General features: G+C 39.5%; 3 protein-coding genes across 3 annotated transcripts in view; 2 read left to right on the top strand and 1 right to left on the bottom strand.

The window, feature by feature from the left end:
• LOC115130425 (uncharacterized protein C18orf63) overlaps positions 1-3,086 on the bottom strand; it is a 43,723-nt gene extending 40,637 nt beyond the window's left edge. Inside the window, 1 exon segment of the mRNA XM_029661569.2 lies at positions 2,778-3,086. The gene's annotated coding sequence lies outside the window, so the exon portion shown is untranslated.
• Positions 3,087-3,665: 579 nt separating this feature from the next.
• On the top strand, positions 3,666-11,521 carry LOC115130426 (cytochrome b5). The gene is made up of 5 exons (XM_029661571.2): positions 3,666-3,972; positions 5,168-5,296; positions 8,933-8,962; positions 9,235-9,269; positions 10,496-11,521. The coding sequence occupies exons 1-5, from the start codon at positions 3,838-3,840 to the stop codon at positions 10,578-10,580; spliced, it is 414 nt and encodes a 137-aa protein (XP_029517431.1). The 5' UTR covers positions 3,666-3,837; the 3' UTR covers positions 10,581-11,521.
• Positions 11,522-19,569: 8,048 nt separating this feature from the next.
• On the top strand, positions 19,570-20,719 carry ppp1r3g (protein phosphatase 1 regulatory subunit 3G). The gene has a single exon (XM_029661568.2). It carries the CDS (start codon positions 19,645-19,647, stop codon positions 20,485-20,487), a length of 843 nt encoding a protein of 280 aa, XP_029517428.2. The 5' UTR covers positions 19,570-19,644; the 3' UTR covers positions 20,488-20,719.
• The last annotated feature ends 2,403 nt before the right edge of the window (positions 20,720-23,122 follow it).

Here is a 23,122-nt window from a genome sequence, read left to right as displayed (position 1 = left end):
ATAAATACTATATTAACTACAACCTAAAACCTCTTACCTTGGAATATTGAAGTCTCATGTTAAAAGGAACCACCAACTTTCATATGTTCTCATGTTCTGAGCAAGGAACTCAAACTTAGGCTTTTTTACATGGCACATATTGCACTATTACTTCTCCAACACTTTGTTTTTGCATTATTTAAACCAAATTGAACATGTTTCATTATTTATTTGAGGCTAAATTGATTTTTATTGATGTATTATATTAAAAATAAGTGTTCATTCAGTATTGTTGTAATTGTCATTATTACAAATAAATAAATAAAAATCGGCCGATTAATCTGTATCGGCATTTTTTGGTCCTCCAATAATCGGTATCGGCGTTGAAAAATCATAATCGGTCGACCTCTAGACTGACCACCTCTGTCTGCAACTGGATCTGAGACAGCTTCTACCCCCAAGCCATAAGACCACTAAATAGCTGTAAGACTGCTAAATTGTCAATTAATGGTTACCACAGAACTATCTCTACTGACCCGACGAACACTCACTAGACAATGTATAAACACTATATACACACTCACACACACACACTATACATTGACACTGCCACACAAAACCATACACACACTTTTATACTAATCATTTGCGGCTGCTACTCTGTTCATTATTTTACACTTATTATTATCTATCCTGATGACTATTCACTTTACCCTGCCTTAATGTACATACAGTGCATTCGGTAAGTATTCAGACACCTTGACTTTTTCCACATTTTGTTACGTTACAGCCTTATTCTAAAATGGATTAAATAAAAATTATCATCATCCATCTACACACAATACCCCATAATGACTAAGCAAAAACAGGTTTTTAGAATTATATATATTTTTTTATAGTGCCTTCATAAAGTTTTCACACCCCTTGATTTTTTTCTACATTTTGGATTTAATTGTCAATTTTTTGTGAACGATCTACACAAAATAATCTGTAATGCAAAGTGGAACAAAAATGATAAGATTTGTCAAAAAAATTATGAAAAATAAAACACTAATATATCTTGATTAGATATGTATTCAACCCTGAGTTAATACATTTTAGAATCACCTTTGCCAGCAATTACAACTGTGACTATTCTGGGTAAGTCTCTAAGAGTTTTCCATACCTGGATTGTGCAACATTTGCCCATTATGCTTTTCAAAATTCGTCAAGCTCTGTCAAATTGATTGTTGATCATTGATAGACAACCATTTTCAGGTCTTGCCATTGATTTTCAAGTAGATTTAAGTCAAAACTGTAACTCGGACACTCAGGAACATTCACTGTTTTCTTGGTAAGAAACTCCAGTGTAAATTTGGCCTTGTGTTTTAGGTTGTTGTCCTGCTAAAGGGTGAATTAATCTCCCAGGGTCTGGTGGAAAGCAGTCTGAACCAGGTTTTCCTCTAGGATTTAGATTGTGCTGAGCTTTATTGCATTTATTTTTTATCCTGAAAAACTCCCCAGTCCTAAACGATTAAAAGCATACCCATGAAAAGCATACCCATATCATGATGCAGCCACCACCATGCTTGAAAATATGAAGAGTGGTACTGTCCTCAGTGTTGTATTGTATTTGCCCCAAACATAACACTTTGTATTCAAGACAAAAAGTTAATTGCTTTGACACATTTTTTACAGTATTACTTTAGTGTCTTATTCCAAACAGGATGCATGTTTTGGAATATTTGTATTTTGTACAGGTTTCTTTCTTTTCACTCTGTCAATTAGGTTAGTATTGTGGAGTAACTACAATGTTGTTGATCCATCCTCATTTTTATCCTATCACACCATTGAACTCTGTAGCTGTTTTAAAGTCACCATTGGCCTCATTGTGAAATCCCTTAGCGGCTTCCATCCTCTCTGGCAACTGAGTTAGGAAGGACACCTGTATTTTTGTAGTGACTGGGTGTATTAATACACCATCCAAAGTGTAATTAATAACTTCACCATGCTCAAAGGGATAAGCTTTTTTTGACTGAGGGACATTACAGATATTGTACAGTTGGGGGTACCGAAAATGAGGTTAAACACTATTATTCCATACAGTGAGTCCATGCAACTTATTATGTAACTCATTAAGCAGATTTTTACTCCTTAACTTATTTAGGCTTGACATAACAAATACTTATTGACTCAAGACATTTAACATTTTCATTTTGAATTAATTTGTTTAAAAAAATAATGAAAAACTGTATTCCACTTTGACATTATGAGGTATTTTGTGTAGACCAGCGCCAAAACCAATCGTAATGTAATCGATTTTAAATTCAGGCTGTAACACAACAAAATGTGTAAAAAAGTAAAGGTGTGTAAATAACTTACTTTCTGAAGGCACAGTATTTACCTCGTACCTCTGCACATTGATCTGGTACTGGTACTCCCTGTATAATATATAGCTCCATTATTGTGTAATTAATTCCGTTCCTGTTGTGTTACTATTTTTATTTTTACTCTGCATCCTTGGGAAAGGTTCAAAGCGTGGATTTCACAGTAAAGTCTACACCAGCTGTATTCGGTGCATGTGACCAAAAAAACGTATTTTAATTTCATTTAAAAAAATCCATGTAAATATAGATAGCTATGTATAACGTTATACTTTGAGATCTGGGCATGGACCCACTGCACTGCAGTACCTCCACCGACCACTTTGAGAAGTCCTGTTGTGGAGAACACAATCATGAGCTTTGGAAACCTTTCACCATCATTGTAGAGTTGAACAATACAACTTAGCTAGGTATCTCCCAACAATGATAACTCACCTGCAGAACAGTTGTGTCACAGATACGTTATTGGATGGAACTGGATTCTGTACCTAGCTAGCTGCCGTTAGCTAGCCACCTTTATTTAGTAACCTTGTCCTCTTCTTTGACTAGCTAGCTAAATAACTGAACTGGGTAGGCTACACAAGTCTATAAGCAAGAACACTATCTGGCTTGACTGGCTAACAATATTTTACACTTGTATGACTAAGCTACCAACGAAAATATCAGAAAGCATCAGAAATTCGAAATAGCCAACTCTTCGTGGCACATTCATGTTGCTCATTCTGGCGGGAAAACCATCGCGTGCAACCCGAACCATGCTCTGCCTGCATCATGTTATCATCAGTCATCACAAAAGAGTACTCTGCTGCGCAATGTTTCATCAAGTGTGTGGTTGCAATGTTTAAAGTCAAAATTGTTATCAGTGCATAGTTCCCTAGGTTATCTAGCCGATGTATAATCAATAGCATTCACTGTAGCCCATACATAACGCATATACGTTTTTATTTTTGTTGTTTCTGTATTTGTTGATTTACATTAGACTAAGCGAAAGAGTCGCCTAAACAGCATTTCGTTTAACAGGCTTGCACACAGTAGGAAAGGACAATGCCTTTTTGCACTTCACATTGTTATTTTGTTGCATTTTTTTGTGGCAACATTCCTGGTTTGAAGCAATTTACATACACAACGCAGAGGTGGAAATGCATGCCCATGTTATTGCGTGAGAGATAGGTTTATCCGGATGAACTTTTGTCAACCTTAGCCGAGTCACCCTGCGTGCTATTTTGTCAGGGACAGACTGACATGGAGTACACCAATAAGAGCGCCTCAGAATGAAAAGGAAATATTAAAATAACCAATCACCGCATTCATGGGCAAGTCTGGGGGAGCTTCCTGGTGCGTGCCAGGAATTACATAGAAATCTCTGAACTCACTTTGTCATCTAGACTAAATGTCGTTACCTGTGTACTTGTGCATAGTCACTGCATCGAATTATTTGTAAGATTGGAACATAACTTTCCTGGATTCACATTAGGTGTATTTATTGAAAATATAAATGGAGGATAAAGGGGAGAACGGACAAGCTGTAAAATACTACCGACTGTCAGAAATCGAGGAACAGAATACGTTCAAGAGTACATGGATTATAATCAATTTTAACGTCTACGATGTCACCAAATTTCTGGAAGAGGTGAGAAAGTTAGGCTACACGAATGGTTCATATTATAGCCCATCAAATGTTACTTGATTTAGGCTAATGTCCATATGGCAACAGTCAACTAAACCAGTGTTTCTCAAGCCTAGGACCAGGATTGATAAACACTGGCCAGTTTTTCTCAGCAATCATCCAAGGCTTAATTTCATATAGGCCTACGATTGTGTGAACATCACATAAATATTTTTTTTTATGTGAGGATAGTAACGTCACATTGTAGCATGAATAACTATCGGACCATTCTCTAGCAATCAAACTTGCTGAGGGTTTGTAGCATTTTGGTTCCCGGTAGCCAGAAGATTAAGACCCTACCATTTACGCTTGTTTACACTGAGCTGCACTGGGGTCGGAACGCAATCACTGTTACATTAAGAGACTGTGGAGCCAGCGCTGGATGTGGGTCGGAAAACGTACCCCAATGCAGGGATGGGATGTGCCACTGTACTCCAAATTGTACCGTTATCCACACTGATACATTGAGAAGATTTAAATACTGCTAGTTGTCCCAGAAAACTGCCCTTTTTGTCATCATGCTAACTAGTAGTAGCCACATGGAATGGCACTTGCGGTGAACAACAAAGGAGCTGATTAGCTGACACTGCCATTCCTAAATGGCTACTTGTAGCTAGCATGAGGACGAAAAGGTGTTTCCAGGAAAACTAACAGTATTTGAATCTTCCCTGTGTATAACATTTTAAGTATTTCACAGATTAAATGTCTAGGATTATATCGTTTCCAAATGGACTGTTATAAATTGGTTCATAGCACATTGCATAATCAACTAAATTTACACAAATATGATTGGTCTAAATCAGCTGTAGGGTTTTAAGAAGGTATCTTAAAAACAGTTTATAGTGGAATGTGGGGAATCCTTATTTAGCCCAATGACACGCAGTCAATAGGTCGGGCATGACAAATCTTACTGTTCCATTATTAAATATTTGAACCTGTTATACAGTCTCCAAATGTAGGTGAGTGTTCTAGACTTTTTATGTTTCTGTATTATGCAAAAAATACTATGTTTACATTATTGCTTCCGGTCCTCTCCTTTCCCAATTGTCCATTTAGCTACAATTTAACATTAGCATGATTGAGAATTAAACAGTGATATGCCCTCAATAAGCCTAAATTGCTTGAAAAGAACTACTCTGACATGTACAGTATATTACAGCACCCAGGTGGAGAGGAGGTCTTGAGGGAACAGGCGGGCGGCGATGCCACGGAGAGCTTTGAAGACGTCGGGCACTCATCGGATGCCAAGGAGATGGCTGCCAACATGGTCATTGGAGAACTGCATCCAGTAAGCACTCTTCATGTTTCAAATATGCCTTTTAAAAGCTTTACCTACCTTTTGTCTCTGGCAATCAGAAACAGGGGTTCTACTGAGTGTTATTGTAGTATCCCAAAACCCCATAATATGGTGTTATTTGGTCATGGGGAAGAGAGGTATGTTTAGGGTACTACAGTGTAAATGCTCTAATTTGACATTACTACAGTATACTAACAACCTGTATACAAAACTCTTTTTAGCACTTGCGGTACTGGTTGCACTATTATTCAACTGGTAGTGTTTGTCTTAATGAATTCCAAAAGTAATTCATAGGTTGTTATTGTTTCTAAGTACCCGTCATCTTCTTTACCGTAAAATGAAGTTGTATAGGTTTCAGAGTTAGCAGGCAAATCCTTCTCTCTTTTGAGGCATGAGACTGGATTGTTAGAGTACAATATGGTATTGTGGTTGTGTTGTCCGCCCTGTTGTGTTCATTGAATATAAGCATACTGACATTGGCTATCCTTCCATTCTCTATTTGTCATCTTGATTGAAGGCATATGACCAAGATGTTGTGTAGGACGTTTCAGTGGTCCCATTGTCCTGCTATAGGCAATGATATGGAAGAGACCTCTTAATTTTCATTTGGTATATTTGTTGAATAATGAATCATTCTGGTTTCAGTTGGCTGATGTGACACTCAATAGCTCTACATTTTGTCTGTTTTTGTGAACTGCTTTGCTGCAGTGTATAGAAATAATTTAGTTCTCAACCTTCATCAGGGTTGCAAAGGGTCTGAACTTTTCTGTACATTTCCTGAATTTCTCCGGAAATTTTCCTTGGTAAGTTAAGGCTTGGGAATTTTGCTTAAATTCATCAAAAAAGTTAGCTTATAGCCGTGAACCTTTTTTATGGGATTTACATAAGGCAATTCTATGTCTTGTGGCATATTTTGGTTAAACAATCCCCAATTCAATGGAATTGCAAACCTCTGCATGCACAGTGCATTCTTCCATCACATGTACAGCTGATTCTCAAGATCTTGCACACTAATGAGATGCTATTGAGCCCACACTACACACTGTGTGAGCCAAGGACTACATGTTTTCTGGTAAGTTTTGATTACAATACTAGGTGGGGTGGAAATATTTTATATGACATACATGATTTTTTGTTAAGTAGTAAATAGTGGCCTACAGTAAAGTGTGTTTAAATAATTTCTAACTTGTTAACTATTTCTGCTAGTTAGTTTTCGCTACCATGTGGGTTTTAGCTTGCTTGAGCCTGCTAACTGATGAGTGTTAATTCACCTGTTTCCATACATGTTTCATTTTAAAACATTTATCTTACGAAGGAGTTGTTTAATCTAACTGCTTAATTATCTGTACATGGATTTTTTTTTTTTTTTTTACTTCTTCTAATCTTTACAGGAAAATGCCACAAGCACTATCTGATGTGTGGAGACATTTCACTGCAGCTAATGTAGAAGGAAAAGCTGTGTACTTTTGCAAATACTTTGCCAAATCATATGTGAAGAATTCAACAATGATGCAGAATCATCTGGCCAAGTGCATACAGTTCCCTCAGCGCTCACAACAAGCAACCTCAACTTCTATTCGAGGTGAAAATGTTGAATCAGACACCTTATCGATAGCAACAGCTCATGGTCCTCCTGGAATCAGAGGAAGGAACGTAGTCAGAGAAATGCTGATTAATGTCTGGTTCGCCTCTGATGCTCATAGTCAATGTACATTAGAAGAGATTTCTGAATGTTCTTCGCCCAGCGTACACCCCTCCAACCAGACATGCTTTATCTACTAATTTGCTGGATGCAGAGTTCAACAGAGTTCAAGTGAAGGTTAAGCAAATCATAGAGAAAGCAGAATGTATTGCAATAATCTCTGATGGGTGGTTGAAGGTTCGTGGGTAAGGAATAATTAACTACATCATCTCCACCTATCAACCAGTATTCTACAAGAGCACAAACACAAGGGACAACAGACACACCAGTCTCTACTTTGCAGATGAGCTAAAGGCAGTCAATGACCTTGGAACACAGAAGGATTTGCACTGGTGACAGGCTGCTATGAACATGAAGGCTACTTGGTCTAAAGTGGAGGAGTCCTACCCTCACATCACACCCATTGGCTGTGCTGCTCATGCATTGAATCTGCTCCTCAAAGGCATCATGGCACTGAAAACAATGGATACACTCTACAAGAGAGCCAAGGAAATGGTTAGGTATGTGAAGAGTCATCAAGTTATAGCAGCAATCTACCTCACCAAGCAAAGTGAAAATAATAAGAGCACCACATTGAAGCTGCCCAACAACACCCGTTGGGGTGGTGTTGTCATCATGTTTGACAGTCTCCTGGAGGGGAAGGAGTCTCTCCAAGAAATGGCCATATGACAGTCTGCCGATATGGACAGCCCCATCAAGAGGATCCTCCTGGATGGTGTATTTTGTGAGAGAGTGGTAAGCAGCTTGAAACCTATAGCAGTAGCCATTGCACAGATTGAGGGAGACAATGCCATCCTGTCTGATGTTCAGACTCTGCTTGCAGATGTAAGATAATAAATCCATACTGCCCTACCCACTTCACTGTTTCTCCAAGCAGAGGAAACTGCATTTCTGAAATACATCAAAAAGCATGAAGACCTCTGCCTGAAGCCCATACACACCGCAGCGTACCTGTTTGGACCCCAAGTATGCTGGCAAGAGCATCCTGTCTGGTGCGGAGATCATCACTACCGTGTCTGGCCACCTTGGCCTGAATGAGGGCAAGGTTCTTGGCAGTCTTTGGGATGGAGATGCAATATGGCAGTCGTGCCAACATATCTCATCAGCCACCTGGTGGAAGGGACTTTGTGGATCTGAGGTTCTTTCCCCTGTTGCCTCCATCATCCTCCAAATCCCACCAACATCAGCTGCCTCAGAACGCAACTGGTCCTTGTTTTGGAACACACACACACACCAAAGCATGCTGACCAATACAAGGGTTGAATAATTGGTGGCCATCTGGGCAAACTTGAGGCTTTTTGAGCCTGACAACGAGCCATCCTCAACCAGGTTGGAAAGTGACAGTGAAGATGAGGCCTCAGTCTGATGTTCAAGAGGTGGACATTGAGGAGGTCCAGGGAGAAGACATGGAAACCTGAGAGGAAGACAACCAAAGCTTTAGTTTCTAGATTATTATTTTACAGATGTATGTTGAAAATGTTTTTGGGAGATGCGATGGATGATTGGGGATCATTCAATATTTCCTTTCTTTTGTTGTTCAGTGAAGTCATTCCATGTGAAGAGTTAACTCATTTAATTAAAGTTAAATTCCTAACTAAATTGTTTTGTTTTTTATTTCTATTGGAAGGATTTAATTATTTGCAATTATGTCTACTTATGAAAAGGTTTATGTTTCTGTCTCCATATGATTTGGTAAATATATCCCATGCAAAACAATCTACATTTAAATGATATTAATATTAATTTGCATATATTCCCATTAATTTCCACCTCTGAATATTCCCCAAAATGTGCAACCCTAGCCTTCATCCACATCTAGTGTAATCTAAAGGGGAAGGATGGCCTGGTCTTATTTTTTTTTATGCCTGCCAACTCATAGCATAATAAACAACCTCTCCCTCTCTTCCTTCCTCTCTCTTGTGTAGGATGATCGGTCAAAGATGGCCAAACCTTCAGTAAGTTAAACAACGATCTCAAATGTGAAAAGTTACACTACTCAAATTTAAGCACACATAGTAAGGCGTGACCATATGTTTTTGATCCGATGATAATAAGTCACCGACATTTCGATGGCAAGCTGCCTTCATCCAGGTTTATTTTGAAAACTGTAGTTCACATGTACAGTACATATAAAACAATATAATGAATCATAAAGATAGGTTTACTCAAAGATAGAGATATCCATGTAAAGATTTGTGAGGTCTTATAGACTTTCCTTTTCTAACAGGTGTCACTTGCCACCACAATCGAGGAAACCTCAAGGTATGTAGGCACCCCTGATGCCATTTTCATATTCTTGGTTTTGAATCAGGTTGAAACAAAACTGATTTAAAATCAGAATTTATTTGAGCAAGTTTGCATCTGCATGAGCTATGGATATTTTCTACATTGTAGAATTATAGTGAAGATATCAAAACTATAAAATAACACATGGAATCATGTAATAACCAAAAACGTGTTAAAAAAGATTTTAGATTCTTCAGAGTAGCCACCCTTTGCCTTGACTGCTTTGCACACTCTTGGCATTCTCTCAACCAGCTTCATGAGGTAGTCACCTGGAATGCATTTCAATTAACAGGTGTGCCTTGTTAATTTGTGGGTTTGATGCATTTGAGCCAATCAGTTGTGTTGTGACAAGGTAGGAGGGGTACACAAAAGATAACCCAATTTGGTAAAATACCAAGTCCATATTATGGCAAGAACAGCTCAAATAAGCAAAGAGACACAACAGTCCATCAATACTTTAAGACATGAAGGTCAGTCAATCTGGGAAAATTAAAAGAACTTTGAAAGTTTTTTCAAGTGCAGTCGTAAAAACCATCAAGCGCTATAATGAAACTGGCTCTCATGAGGACCGCCACAGGATAGGAAGACCCATAGTTACCTTTGCTGCAGAGGATAAGTTCATTAGAGTTACCAGCCTCAGAAATTGCAGCCCAAATAAATGCTTCACAGATTTCAAGTAACATGCACATGTCAACATCAACTGTTCAGAGGAGACTGCGTGAATCAGGCCTTCATGGTCAAATTTCTGCAAAGAAACCACTACAAAAGGGCACCAATAAGAAGAAGAGACTTGCTTAGGTCAAGAAACATGAGCAATGGACATTAGACCAGTGGAAATGTATCCTTTGGTCTGATGAGTCCAAATGTGAGAACTTCAAGACTGTTGGAAAAGCATTTCTTATGAAGCTGGTTGAGAGAATGCTACTTTGAAGAATCTAAAATTCAAAACGTACTTTTTTTTGGTCCCTACATGATTCCATATGTGTCATTTCATAGTTTTGATGTTTTCACTATTATTCTACAATGTAGAATACATTGAGTGTGGCCAAACGTTTTACTGATTCAGATTTTTCAAGTGCAGGTTGGCAGAACTATTGTTTGCTATTCTATGACATTAATGTTCATCATTTTTGTACCGTTTCAGCTGTCCGTTTTACTGTTGTACTGTATCTGAGTTCTTGTTCTTCCTCTACCCTCAACAGTTGGTGGACAAACTGGTTGATCCCCTGTTTGGCCGCGGCAGTTATCACAGTTATGTACCGCATGTACACGTCTGTGGAGCAGTGACCGTGCCACCGGTCCATCACCTTTGCCAATCAAATGTAAATCACAATCACTGGCTACAAAATGACCGCTACAGAGTCTGCATTTGACCCCTGAGAAACCACTGCTAGTTTTGGGGGGATTTGCACAGCTCATATGCAGCATTGCAATATCCATGATTCATTTAATGTTTTTCATCCAATCACTCGGCATTCATGATAATGAAGGCATATACTTTTGTTATTGTGTTAATCTTACTTTTCCTCTCCTGATTTACATATTGATATTTTAGACAGTTTAACATGAATGTATTCAGAATGTAAAATTGTTATGTTATTGTAATATCTTACGATTCACTATTACTCGAACGTACTGTAATAAACCTGCGATTGAATCTGAAAATTGCAGTTTAGCTTAAAAGAGTAGGCTACATCTTACCTGTGCATAGCTAGACTGAATTTACCTTCATTTTGGAACGGAACTAATGAGTCTGCAGCTCAACCCACTGCCATTTAAATTCAAAGGCTCGGGTTACATAATATTTTGCATTAGCTGTCTTGTTTTAATCAATATGCATATAGCAAGAGACATGCTTTAAATTGCACAATGTATGTCAGTAGAGTACTGTGTGCATAATATATGCTATAAAGAGTGAATGAGTTCAATATGCAAAACTGTAGACCCAATGGTCCCACATTTCTGGTGCCATTGGTATCAACATTCCATAGACCAAGTAGGCCAAAAGCTTGCATTGTGCAACAACTAAGTGGGGATTAAGTTGACCCCATGTGACTTCCCTTGAACCATAAAATGTGTTTTTTGAAATGGAAAATATCCTGGTTGTCCCTACTTGCTGCTAATGTGTGTAAGAAGCTCACCACTGAATTTTCTAATCGACAGTCCAATCAAATGTAATTGTACAGCGGCCATTTTAGTTTCTTTCAATAAAATTATTAATAAAAGTGTTACAGTTGTCTAATTTGACCATAAACAATTGTGCAGTGGTACACAGTGGGTATTAAACCATCAAAGTATGCTAATTTGTCACATGCCTAACTTTATCACACTGATTAAATATTATTTTTGCAAAACCAACCTCTGTGCAGGCTCATTATACTGTTAAGTTTGTACTTGTAGATTGTGATAGAGCACCATCTACTGGATAAAAAGTTGCTGTGATGAGAAAAGTTGTATTATAGAGCCAACACCTAGGATTTTGCTTGTCATCAGGAAATCTTTGGTTGTTCACGCAATCTCACTTGTGTCAGTGGTTGTAAAAGCTAATACAACTTTTTTGAATGTGTTTTATATATATTTTTGCTTTATGGAGATAGTGATAGGCCTAGATTTGAATAAGGGGGAGACCAGAGAGAGAGAGAGGTACAACTTTTCACTTTCATATTCTGGATGAAACATTAACCTAAGTACTGGCAAACATTGAAGCACTTGATATAATCTACACAGAGACACAAAATATTCCACAAAATAACAGTACGTACTAGATGCCGTTGATGTTAACAGATATCCCCACTTGCTTGAACAAATATGGTGAGGAAATCTAACAAAAAGTTAACCAAATGTCGTAGGTATGATGTGCGTGCAGCTGACCTCTATTGATTTTGTTAGCGGTTTTGTCTACTGTGACGCAACTGGAACTAAAGTAGGCTATCACTTATGCAATTGTGTTGTTTTGTTGGCTTAAATAACAGCCATGATCTTTTATCAGAGTAAAAACAATTGGTAACACTTAATTTTAAGGGGTACTTATTACAGTGTAATTACATATGTAATTACACTAACAAGTATTGTAGTTAACTGTAATAACTCATATTCACACTCTAATAACGACAGGTAACTGGTTGCAGTCTGTAATTACAGAGGTGTTCTTGTTACAAATGGGGACATTTCCACTAAATTCACCAATTTTTGTTTATTCTAAGCTGCATCTGATTCACTCTGGTGGACAGATGGGCTGGGTATCCGAGATTGCAAAGATTGGAGGCTCAATAGGCGCTAATTGGATCCCCAGACAGATTCATGTAAGATTATCCCTGTTTCGTTCCGTTTGCTTCTGTTTAAGAAACATTTTTCAACAGAATTGGTGGAATTAATACACCCCTGATCACAAGCAAACAGGTCACTTTCATAGCAGCCACATAAAAACAGTGTGATCACTTTGCTCGTTGTATATATATATAGTGGGGCAAAAAAGTATTTAGTCAGCCACCAATTGTGCAAGTTCTCCCACTTAAAAATATGAGAGAGGCCTGTAATTTTCATCATAGGTACACTTCAACTATGACAGACAAAATGAGAAAAGAAATCCAGAAAATCACATTGTAGGATTTTTAATGAATTTATTTTCAAATTATGGTGGAAAATAAGTATTTGGTCAATAACAAAAGTTTATCTCAATAATTTGTTATATACCCTTTGTTGGCAATGACAGAGGTCAAACATTTTCTGTAAGTTTTCACAAGGTTTTCACACACTGTTGCTGGTATTTTGGCCCATTCCTCCATGCAGATCTCCTCTAGAGCAGTGATGTTTTGGGGCTGTTGCTGGGCAACATGGACTTTCAACTCCCTCCAAAGATTTTCTATGGGGTTGAGATCTGGAGACTGGCTAGGCCACTCCAGGACCTTGAAATGCTTCTTACGAAGCCAATCCTTCATTGCCCGGGCGGTGTGTTTGGGATCATTGTCATGCTGAAAGACCCAGCCACGTTTCATCTTCAATGCCCTTGCTGATGAAAGGCGGTTTTCACTCAAAATCTCACGATACATGGCCCCATTCATTCATTCCTTTACACGGATCAGTCGTCCTGGTCCCTTTGCAGAAAAACAGCCCCAAAGCATGATGTTTCCACCCCCATGCTTCACAGTAGGTATGGTGTTCATTGGATGCAACTCAGCATTCTTTGTCCTCCAAACACGACAAGTTGAGTTTTTACCAAAAAATTATATTTTGGTTTCATCTGACCATATGACATTCTCCCAATCTTCTTCTGGATCATCCAAATGCTCTCTAGCAAACTTCAGACGGGCCTGGACATGTACTGGCTTAAGCAGGGGGACACGTCTGGCACTGCAGGATTTGAGTCCCTGGCGGCGTAGTGTGTTACTGATGGTAGGCTTTGTTACTTTGGTCCCAACTCTCTGCAGGTCATTCACTAGGTCCCCACGTGTGGTTCTGGGATTTTTTGCTCACCGTTCTTGTGATCATTTTGACCCCACGGGGTGAGATCTTGCGTGGAGCCCCAGATCGAGGGAGATTATCAGTGGTCTTGTATGTCTTCCATTTCCTAATAATTGCTCCCACGGTTGATTTCTTCAAACCAAGCTGCATACCTATTGCAGATTCAGTCTTCCCAGCCTGGTGCAGGTCTACAATTTTCTTTCTGGTGTCCTTTGACAGCTCTTTGGTCTTGGCCATAGTGGAGTTTGGAGTGTGACTGTTTGAGGTTGTGGACAGGTGTCTTTTATACTGATAACAAGTTCAAACAAGTGCCATTAATACAGGTAACGAGTGGAGGACAGAGGAGCCTCTTAATTTTTTTAACTCATTTTGTCTGTCATAGTGGAAGTGTACCTATGATGAAAATTACAGGCCTCTCTCATCTTTTTAAGTGGGAGAACTTGCACAATTGGTGGCTGACTAAAGACTTTTTTGCCCCACTGTAATTCCTTCTCGCAACTATATGTGCTCTCCGCCTCTCACCTTTTCCCTTCGCTTGTGGACTTCAGTGCACAACACATCAGCTGTCACATCAGCTGTTTAGGCTAAACTAGCTAACTATAGCTGCATTCAATAGCTAAGTGAAAGTTTATAAAAAATACAACCAAATATAGCTAACTCTCTCTCTTTTGCTACTCCTTAATTTTGGAAGAAATGTATTGTTTCAAAACTGTTCAACTATTGTCTTTCTCTGAGACAACTACTCACCACATTTTATGCAGTGCAGTGCTAGCTAGCTGTAGCTTTATTCTCTGATCTTTTGATTGGTTGGACAACATGTCAGTTCATGCTGCAAAAACTCTGATAGGTTGGAGGACATCCTCCGGAAGTTGTATTAATTACTGTGTAAGTCTATGGACGGGGGTGAGAACCATGAGCCTCCTAGGTTTGTATTGAAGTTAATGTACCCAGAGGACAGAAAGTAGCTTTCCTTCGGCTACACCATGGTGCTACCCTACTGAGTGTTGCTGAGGCTACTGTAGACCTTCATTGCAAATAAAAGTGTTTTAATCAATTATTTGGTGACATGAGTGTCGCCAATATTTAATCTATTTTTACCTCAAGAGGATAACTTTTTAAATGTTTTACTATTTTTGTTTTTATGAAATTCACTGAGGAGGATGGTCCTTTTCTGAGGAGCCTCCACTGCTTGAGGTGTACTTACTTGTGATTATTGTGTACCTACCAAGTACTTTACCCATTCTGACAATCTCATCGTCAGCTTCTGAAAGCGCCATCCAAGTGGGGAAAAACACACTAATACACCACAGAGTACATATCTGTAATATCTACATAAGTACAAGGTTGTCACTAGTTCTTAAACAGGATTTAGCTATTTAGAGTGAAGTGTAACCTGAGCAATTTCTATATATAATTACTTATTACTCATTACCAAGTGAAAATACCTACAAACAAAAGACAAGCTTCTACTTTAAGTCAACTTTATTGCCACATGTAAACAGACCTTACATTTCTTACAGAATAATAAGGATTTTTATTGTTAGATTCATAATTTGATTAATTAGATTAAGCAAAGATACAGTGCATTCGGAAACTATTCAGACCCCTTGACTTTTTCCACACTTTGTTACATTACAGCGTTCTGAAATGGGTTAAATAATTGTGTTTCCTCATCAATCTGCGCACAATACCCCATAATGACAAAGGTTTTTAGAAATGTTTGCTAATTTATTCAAAATAAAAACAGAAATATCTTATTCACATAAATATTCAGACCCTTTGCCATGAGACTCGAAATTGAGCTCAGGTGCATCATGTTTGCATTGATCATCCTTGAGATGTTTCTACAACTTGATTGGAGTCCACCTGTGGTAAATTCAATTGATTGGACATGATTTGGAAAGGCACACACCCGTCTGTATAAAGTCCCACATTTGACAGTACATGTCAGAGCAAAAACCAAGTCATGAGGTGAAGGGAATTGTCCGTAGATCTACGAGACAGGATTGTGTCGAGGCACAGATCTGGGGAAGGGTAGCAAAACATTTCTGCAGTATTGAAGGTCCCCAAGAACACAGTGGTTTCCATTATTCTTAAATGGGAGAAGTTTGGAACCACCCTTCCTGGAGTTGGCTGAGCAATTGGGGGAGAAGGGCCTTGGTCAGGGAGGTGACCAAGAACCCAATGGTCACTCTGACATGGCTCCAGAGTTCCTCTGTGGAGATGGCAGAATCTTCCAGAAGGACAACCATCTCTGCAGCACTCCACCAATCAGGCCTTTACAGTAGAGTGGCCAGACGGAAGCCACTCCTTAGTAAAAAGCACATGACAGCCCGCGTGCAGTTTGCCAAAAGGCACCTAAAGACTCTCAAGTCATGAGAAACAATATTCTCTGGTCTGATGAAATCAAGATGGAACTCTTTGGCCTGAATGCCAAGTGTCACATCTGGAGGAAACCTGGCACCATCCATACAGTGAAGCATGGTGGAGGCAGTATCATCTTTTTCAGCGGCAGGGACTGGAAGACTAGTCAGAATAGAGGGAAAAATGAACGGAGCATTGTACAGAGAGATCCTTGATGAAAATCTGCTCCACATTGCTCAGGACCTCAGACTGGGGTGAAGGTTCACCTTTCAACTGGACAACTATCCTAAGTACACAGCCTAGACACCGTAGGAGTGACCCCGGGACAAGTCTCTGAATGTCCTTGAGTGGCCCAGCCAGAGCCCGGACTTGATAGCTGTGCAGCGATGCTCCTCTTCCAACCTGACAGCTTGAGAGGATCTGCAGAGAGAATGGGAGAAACTCCCAAAATACAGGTGTGCCAAGCTTGTATCGTCATACCCCAGAAGACTCGAGGCTGTAATCGCTGCAAAAGGCGCTTCAACAAAGTACTGAGTAAAGGGTCTGAATATTTATGTAAATGTCATATTTCAGTTGAATATTTTTATACATTTGCAAAAATGTATAAAAAACAGTTTTTTCTTTGTCATTATGGGGTATTGTGTGTAGATTGATGTGTCGAAAAATCTATTTAATCCGTTTTAGAATAAGGCTGTAATGTAACAAAGTGGAAAAAGTCAAGGGGTCTGAATACTTGTTTTATTTTTATTTTTTTCACCTTTATTTAACCAGGTAGGCCAGTTGAGAACAAGTTCTCATTTACAACTGTGACCTGGCTAAGATAAAGCAAAGCAGTGTGACAAAAACAACAACACAGAGTTACACATGGGATAAACAAACAAACAGTCAATAACACAATAGAACATCTGTATACAATATGTGCAAATTAAGTAAGGAGGTAAGGCAATAAATAGGCCATAGTGGCGAAGTAATTACAATTTAGCAATTAACACTGGAGTGATAGATGTGCAGATGTGTAAGTATAAATACGGGTATAAATACTGGTGTGCAAAAGAGCAGGAAAAAATTACAACAACAAAAATATATATGGGGATGAGGTAGGTAGTTGGTTGGATGGGCTATTTACAGATGGGCTGTGTACAGCTGCAGCGATCGGTAAGCTGCTCTGACAGCTGATGCTTGAAGTTAGTGAGGGAGATAAAAGTCTCTAAATTCAGTGATTTTTGCAATTTGTCCCAGTCATTGGCAGCAGAGAACTGGAAGGAAAGGCCAAAAGAGGTGTTTGCTTTGGGGATGACCAGTGAAATATACCTGCTGGAGCGCGTGCTACAGGTGGGTGTTGCTATGGTGACCAGTGAGCTGAGATATGGCGGAGCTTTACCTAGCAAAGACTTATAGATTACCTGGAGCCAGTGGGTTTGGCGATGAATATGTAGCAAGGACCAGCCAACAAGCATACATGTCACAATGGTGGGTAGTATATGGGGCTTTGGTGACAAAACGGATGGCACTGTGATAGACTACATCCAATTTGCTGAGTAGAGTGTTGGGGGCAATTTTGTAAATGACATCGCCGAAGTCAAGGATCGGCAGGATAGTCAGTTTTACAAGGATATGTTTGGCAGCATGAGTGTAGCCTATAGCATGGTGAGTAGCCTAGATAGCTGGCTAAATGGGATTGTATTTTTCTTCCCTTTTAAACAATACAAGTGACAATGGAAATCGACAACTGTGTCTCTGTCTTCAAATGTTTCTTGTAAGCATTTTCCCTTCCTGGACTCTGAGAACTTGTGGGAATCTGTGGTAGAGAAAAAGAATGTATGGTATCATCATTGTGATTTCTATAGTTTAGGCATATAGCTAGCTATGCCTAACTAGTTGTTGTGTTATCCATCTACCACTAATAGTGCTTGTGTTGACACAAGTAGCCTGCTAGCTAGTTAACATGCTGAGTGTCTCATGTAATACCCTTTGGGCATGGATAGCCTGAGAAATAGGTTCAGGGAAGATAAGACCATATGGCCCAGCTAACGTTAGCTAGCGAGTAGAGACCATAGCCTATTTGCCAGCTTCAGGTAGCTAGCTACACTGATCAAAAATATAAACGCAACATGCAACAATTTCAAAGATTATACTAAGCTACAGTTGAAATAACGAAATCAGTCAATTGAAATAAATTCATTATGCCCTAATCTGGATTTCACATGACTGGGAATAAAAAATATGCCTGTTGGTCACAGATACATTTAAAAAAGGAAGAGGTGTGTGTCAGAAAACCAGTCAGTATCTGGTGCGACCACACTTTTGCCTCATGCAGCGTGACACACCTTCTTCACATAGAGTTGATCAGGCTGTGGAATGTGGTCCCTCTCCTCTTCAATGGCTGTGCAAAGTTGCTGGATATAGGCAGGAACTGAAAAACACTGTCGTACACGTTGTTCCAGAGCATAACAAACATGCTCAATAGTTGACATGTCTGGTGAGTACACAGGCCATGGAAGAACTCAGACATTTTCAGCTTCCATGAATTGTGTACAGATCCTTGCGACATGCATTATCATGTTGAAACATGAGGTGATGGCGGCGGATTAATGGCATGACAATGGGCCTCAGGATCTCGTCATGGTATCTCTGTGCATTCAAATTGCCATCGATAAAAAGTAATTGTGTTCATTGTCCGTAGGTTAAGACTGACCATACCATGACCCCGCTGCCAACATGGGGCACTCTGTTCAAAACATTGACATCAGCAAACCGCACTACCACACGATGCCATACAGCTGTCTTCCATCTGCCTGGTACAGATGAAACCGGGATTCGTTGTGAACCTGTTTTTGCCATGGGGCCTATTGCATAGTTGTGTCAATGAGGTGGTTGGTTTTCAACTGATTTACACGTATCACGTGGTTTGTGCAGGCTGAAATATGGTGCATCTGGATACTATCGGATAACATGTTTACATTTGTAACAAGCACTGTAATAAGCAATCATTGTACTTACAGACTACAATTACTACCAGTTACATATTGTTAATACAGTGTAACTATGCATTATTTTAGTTAATTACAATACTTGCTAGTGTAATTAATTATGTTTTTTTACACTGTAATAAGGCCCCCTTAAAATGAAATGTTAACAAAAAGGTATGCAAGGTTATTTGAAAGAGTTTGAGTGTCGCCAATTTAGGTGTATTTTATTCACCAAATTATATGTATCCTAGATGTTGGCATAAAACAGTAATTTGTTTATAGTGAATATTGAAAATTACTTATTGATAATGAATAATTCGGTGACTTTGTAGCCTAATAACGCGCTCCTGCGCGCTGGGCAGGTGAGCTGTTGTTTGTAAACTTGAATTAGGCCTACGTTGCAATGACGTGTTACAATGACGCTGAATACAGCAATAGGCAGTTAGTTGTATGATGAGCTTTTAAGTGGGCGTATCACTCTTAAGTGAAAAATTCCATCGAGAATCTAAACTCCCGGAACTGTTCCGGTGCATACCCATAACGCACGCATTGCCGATATGTCCGATTCAGCCCTCCTGCGTGATTCCAAGCAGTGTTCTCCAAATTCAGGGGGAACCATGCTATCAGGGAGTGAAGATGAGCCAACGGAGAATGGTGACGAGGACTTGGAAGATGGCTTAATCGAACCACCAGAAATGTATAAGAAAGACAGGCGAAGGGCGAAATCTCTGCCCGCATATCCGGAGCAGGCTATGCTTTTTGAAGAAATAGCCAATAACGGCCGAAAACGGGTGAAGTTCGCAGACTCCATGGGGCTAGATTTAGCAAGCGTGAAGCACTTCAGCACAGCAGAAGACCCGAAAATCCCTTCCAAGGTTTTGTCGAGATTGCAGAGCTTTCTCCCTCAACCACAGGACCGAGAGTATACAATCGGGGACCTGTGCGTAAACTTTAAATCTACCTTGACCACGAACCGTCTCATCCCAACTTTCAAGATGCCAGTTGAGGCTGATGATTTTGAAACCAAGGTATTGCAGCGGCACGTCCACCTGGAGAAGGTGACCATCACTCAGTTTGACATCCGTGGGCAGATTCGGACGAATACACAAAACTGTTGCAAGAGGGAAGTTGGTGTGAGGTACACATTCAACGAGTGGCTCTCTTTCGTGAACGCGCAGGCGATACCCATGTCTTTCGATGAGAATACAGTCGGTGAGCGCTACACATTTACCATGTACACGCCTCCATTCCTAGACCCATCTTCCTCTGTGCACTTCGCCGTGTACACCAGGAATGACCAGGGCGAGTTTTGGGATAACAACCATGGACAAAACTATACCTTGAAGTATCACTGTGCAGGTATGCCGACCTACGAGAGCGCAGCATTCCATGCCACCTGAAATTCGCCGTTACGCACGTGCGTAAAGATGGTGTCGCTCAACCAGGTCTCTTATGAAGTTGTTCTCCATCACGTGGATTGATATATACTTTTCAGTGAAGTGAATGTATTTTCTTCTTGCTCTCCGAGACCACCGTTTTGTTATCAAGGTGTTCATGAGTTCATCATAATTGTTATGTTGTTAGGCCGACTGTACCATCCTTCTTTAAAGTAAAACATGGAGTTGCCAAGTTTTCCTCTGTCCAATTGTGTCTTCTGTTCTAGAATGACATTTAATGACACAAGAATTTACAATAATAGTCGTTGGACTCATTTGCAGTTAGATCTCATTTTCTGAAATGAGGAAGTCAACAAATCAGGACCCATGGATGGACTGATGAACATTTCTCAGCTACACTGCCAATGGGGTCTACACAGACCCGAGACTACACAGACACGGGACCATACAAAAATACATTAAATTAGGCATCTTAAGATACATGATACACAGTACATCTCATATCCAAGAGGACTTCACCTGTTCTACATCACATTTGCCTATAATGTCATCAAATCAGGAGAGCTACCTTACTGTGCTGAGTTGTGGATTCAGTTCAGTCATTAATAGGAATTGTGTTGTGTTATTCATTTTCACGATTTTGCTCAAACTTGTGGCACCCTATTTCCTATAGATAGCACTACTTTTGACTAAAGGGAAGGGCTGGTCAAAAGTAGTATACTTTAAAAGGGAATAGTGTACCATTTCAGACATTGCCTTTGATTCAGAGCCCAGAATAATGCAGAGTATGAACATGTGTGATTTATCCAAGTCATAATGCCATCATGGGAAGCAACATCTGTCAAAGAGTTCTCTGCCATGAAATATATGATTTCTTGTTTATACTCCCCTGGGCACAGAGGAATGATTAACGAGCAATCTGTCTGTCATATTAGTGTGCGTGGCTACTCAGTGAACAGCTTGATCAAATGGTCTGATGCAGCAAGTCCATGGAACATGATGCACAAAACGTGTTTACTGCTCTGTAGAGCATTGGTTTCCCAGTGTTGTTAACAGCATTTCTGTCCCAATTACAGCTATGACTGCATTCTATATATTCTACATGTTATGTTTGGGGGTCCTAATAGTTATCAACAACTGTATATTACAAAGCATACATTACACATCTACGTAGCTATAAAGTCATACAATAGGCCCATTACAATATTCTGTAATACAGTTGTTTAATGTAAAACATATCTGTTGACATTATGACATCCATACAATTATATAGGATCTGTATATCACCTTATCAAAACTCCTCCACTGCTTTCTCTACAATCAGAACATTCAGAGGGCGTTTGTAATACTGTTGATGGGTATGTGAGCAGCACACGACTGATGCCAGTGATGTTGCTTCCTTGTTTGGCCTGTCATGTACCCTTTAATAAAATACTACATGGTGGCTGTCAGGTTGTTGTCCCATACCTGTCCCCTGACCAAAGTTCAAGAGACAAATCAGCGAATCACGTGGAGCTGTTTACTCTGTCAATAGAGAATTCTTAGTTTCTAGGCTTCAGCTCTGCAGTGATCTCACCGGGCAAGATCCACACAGGCCTGGGTTCAAATACTATTTGAAATCATTTAGAATAGTTTTAGCACCCAGGTCTGGCGTCCGGACAACATCCATGCTGATGGAGCGTGTACTCGTTCATGTAACTGTTCAGTCGGTCTCAGATTCTTGGGGCTACTGAACTGAATGTAAAAATAGACTATAGACAATGTGAAAATGCTAATCCAATCTTAAATGGTAAATGCATGTATGTTGATGTAACAGTAACATGATATGGTGACATTAACCTTGGGATTCATGCACTGTACATGTCATCAACTGGGCTATTGAATATCAACCAATAAAATAGACCACATTTTCAAATGCAGAATCCTCTTTTTTTTTCCAACAGTACATGACATATTGAAAATGATTATATACTGTCCTTATCAAGTATCCTTTCATATTATTCAAATGCCATCAGTCCCAGTTCTTTTACAGTGATGCCTCCTGGGTTTAAATACTATTTCAAATCTTTCAAATACTTTTGAGTGTTCGCGCTAGCCTGCATGGAGTACTAGATGTTTGAGGCTTGCCATTTGGGACTGTTCTATTGGATAAAGTATAAAGTATTTCAAACAGTATTTGAACTCAGATCTCCTCCCCTTGATGTTCATGTATTTCAAATCGGCCTTTGTTGATCACCCTAAAACGCTGATCAGAAGCAGAAAATATATTTAGAGAGGGACCTCTGGGGGAGCTTTCAACTTTGACTCTTATTTGTTGAGTAATATGATCTTTACACCCGTCTCGATCGAGTACTAGGCCACTGCTCATTCAAAACAAACAAAAGTGGCAATTTTTTTTTTTTAGAACAGGTGGCCTTGTGGGATACATTCACCCTCTTACCCAACCCGGATTTCAAATAGACAATATCATCCATTTCCATTATTATTGGCCATTGCATATTATTATTCTGCTGGTATAATGTGTTGTGATGCAGATTTAATGCATTATAACACTTATGGTAGAATAATAATATATGCCATTTAACAGTTGCTTTTATGTAAAGGTGTTGCAAGTGCCATGCTCTACGGACTGAGTCAT

This window comes from Oncorhynchus nerka, linkage group LG6, assembly GCF_034236695.1.
Source record: "Oncorhynchus nerka isolate Pitt River linkage group LG6, Oner_Uvic_2.0, whole genome shotgun sequence".
NCBI lineage: Eukaryota > Metazoa > Chordata > Actinopteri > Salmoniformes > Salmonidae > Oncorhynchus > Oncorhynchus nerka.
This window is presented reverse-complemented; position numbering and strand designations above follow the sequence as displayed.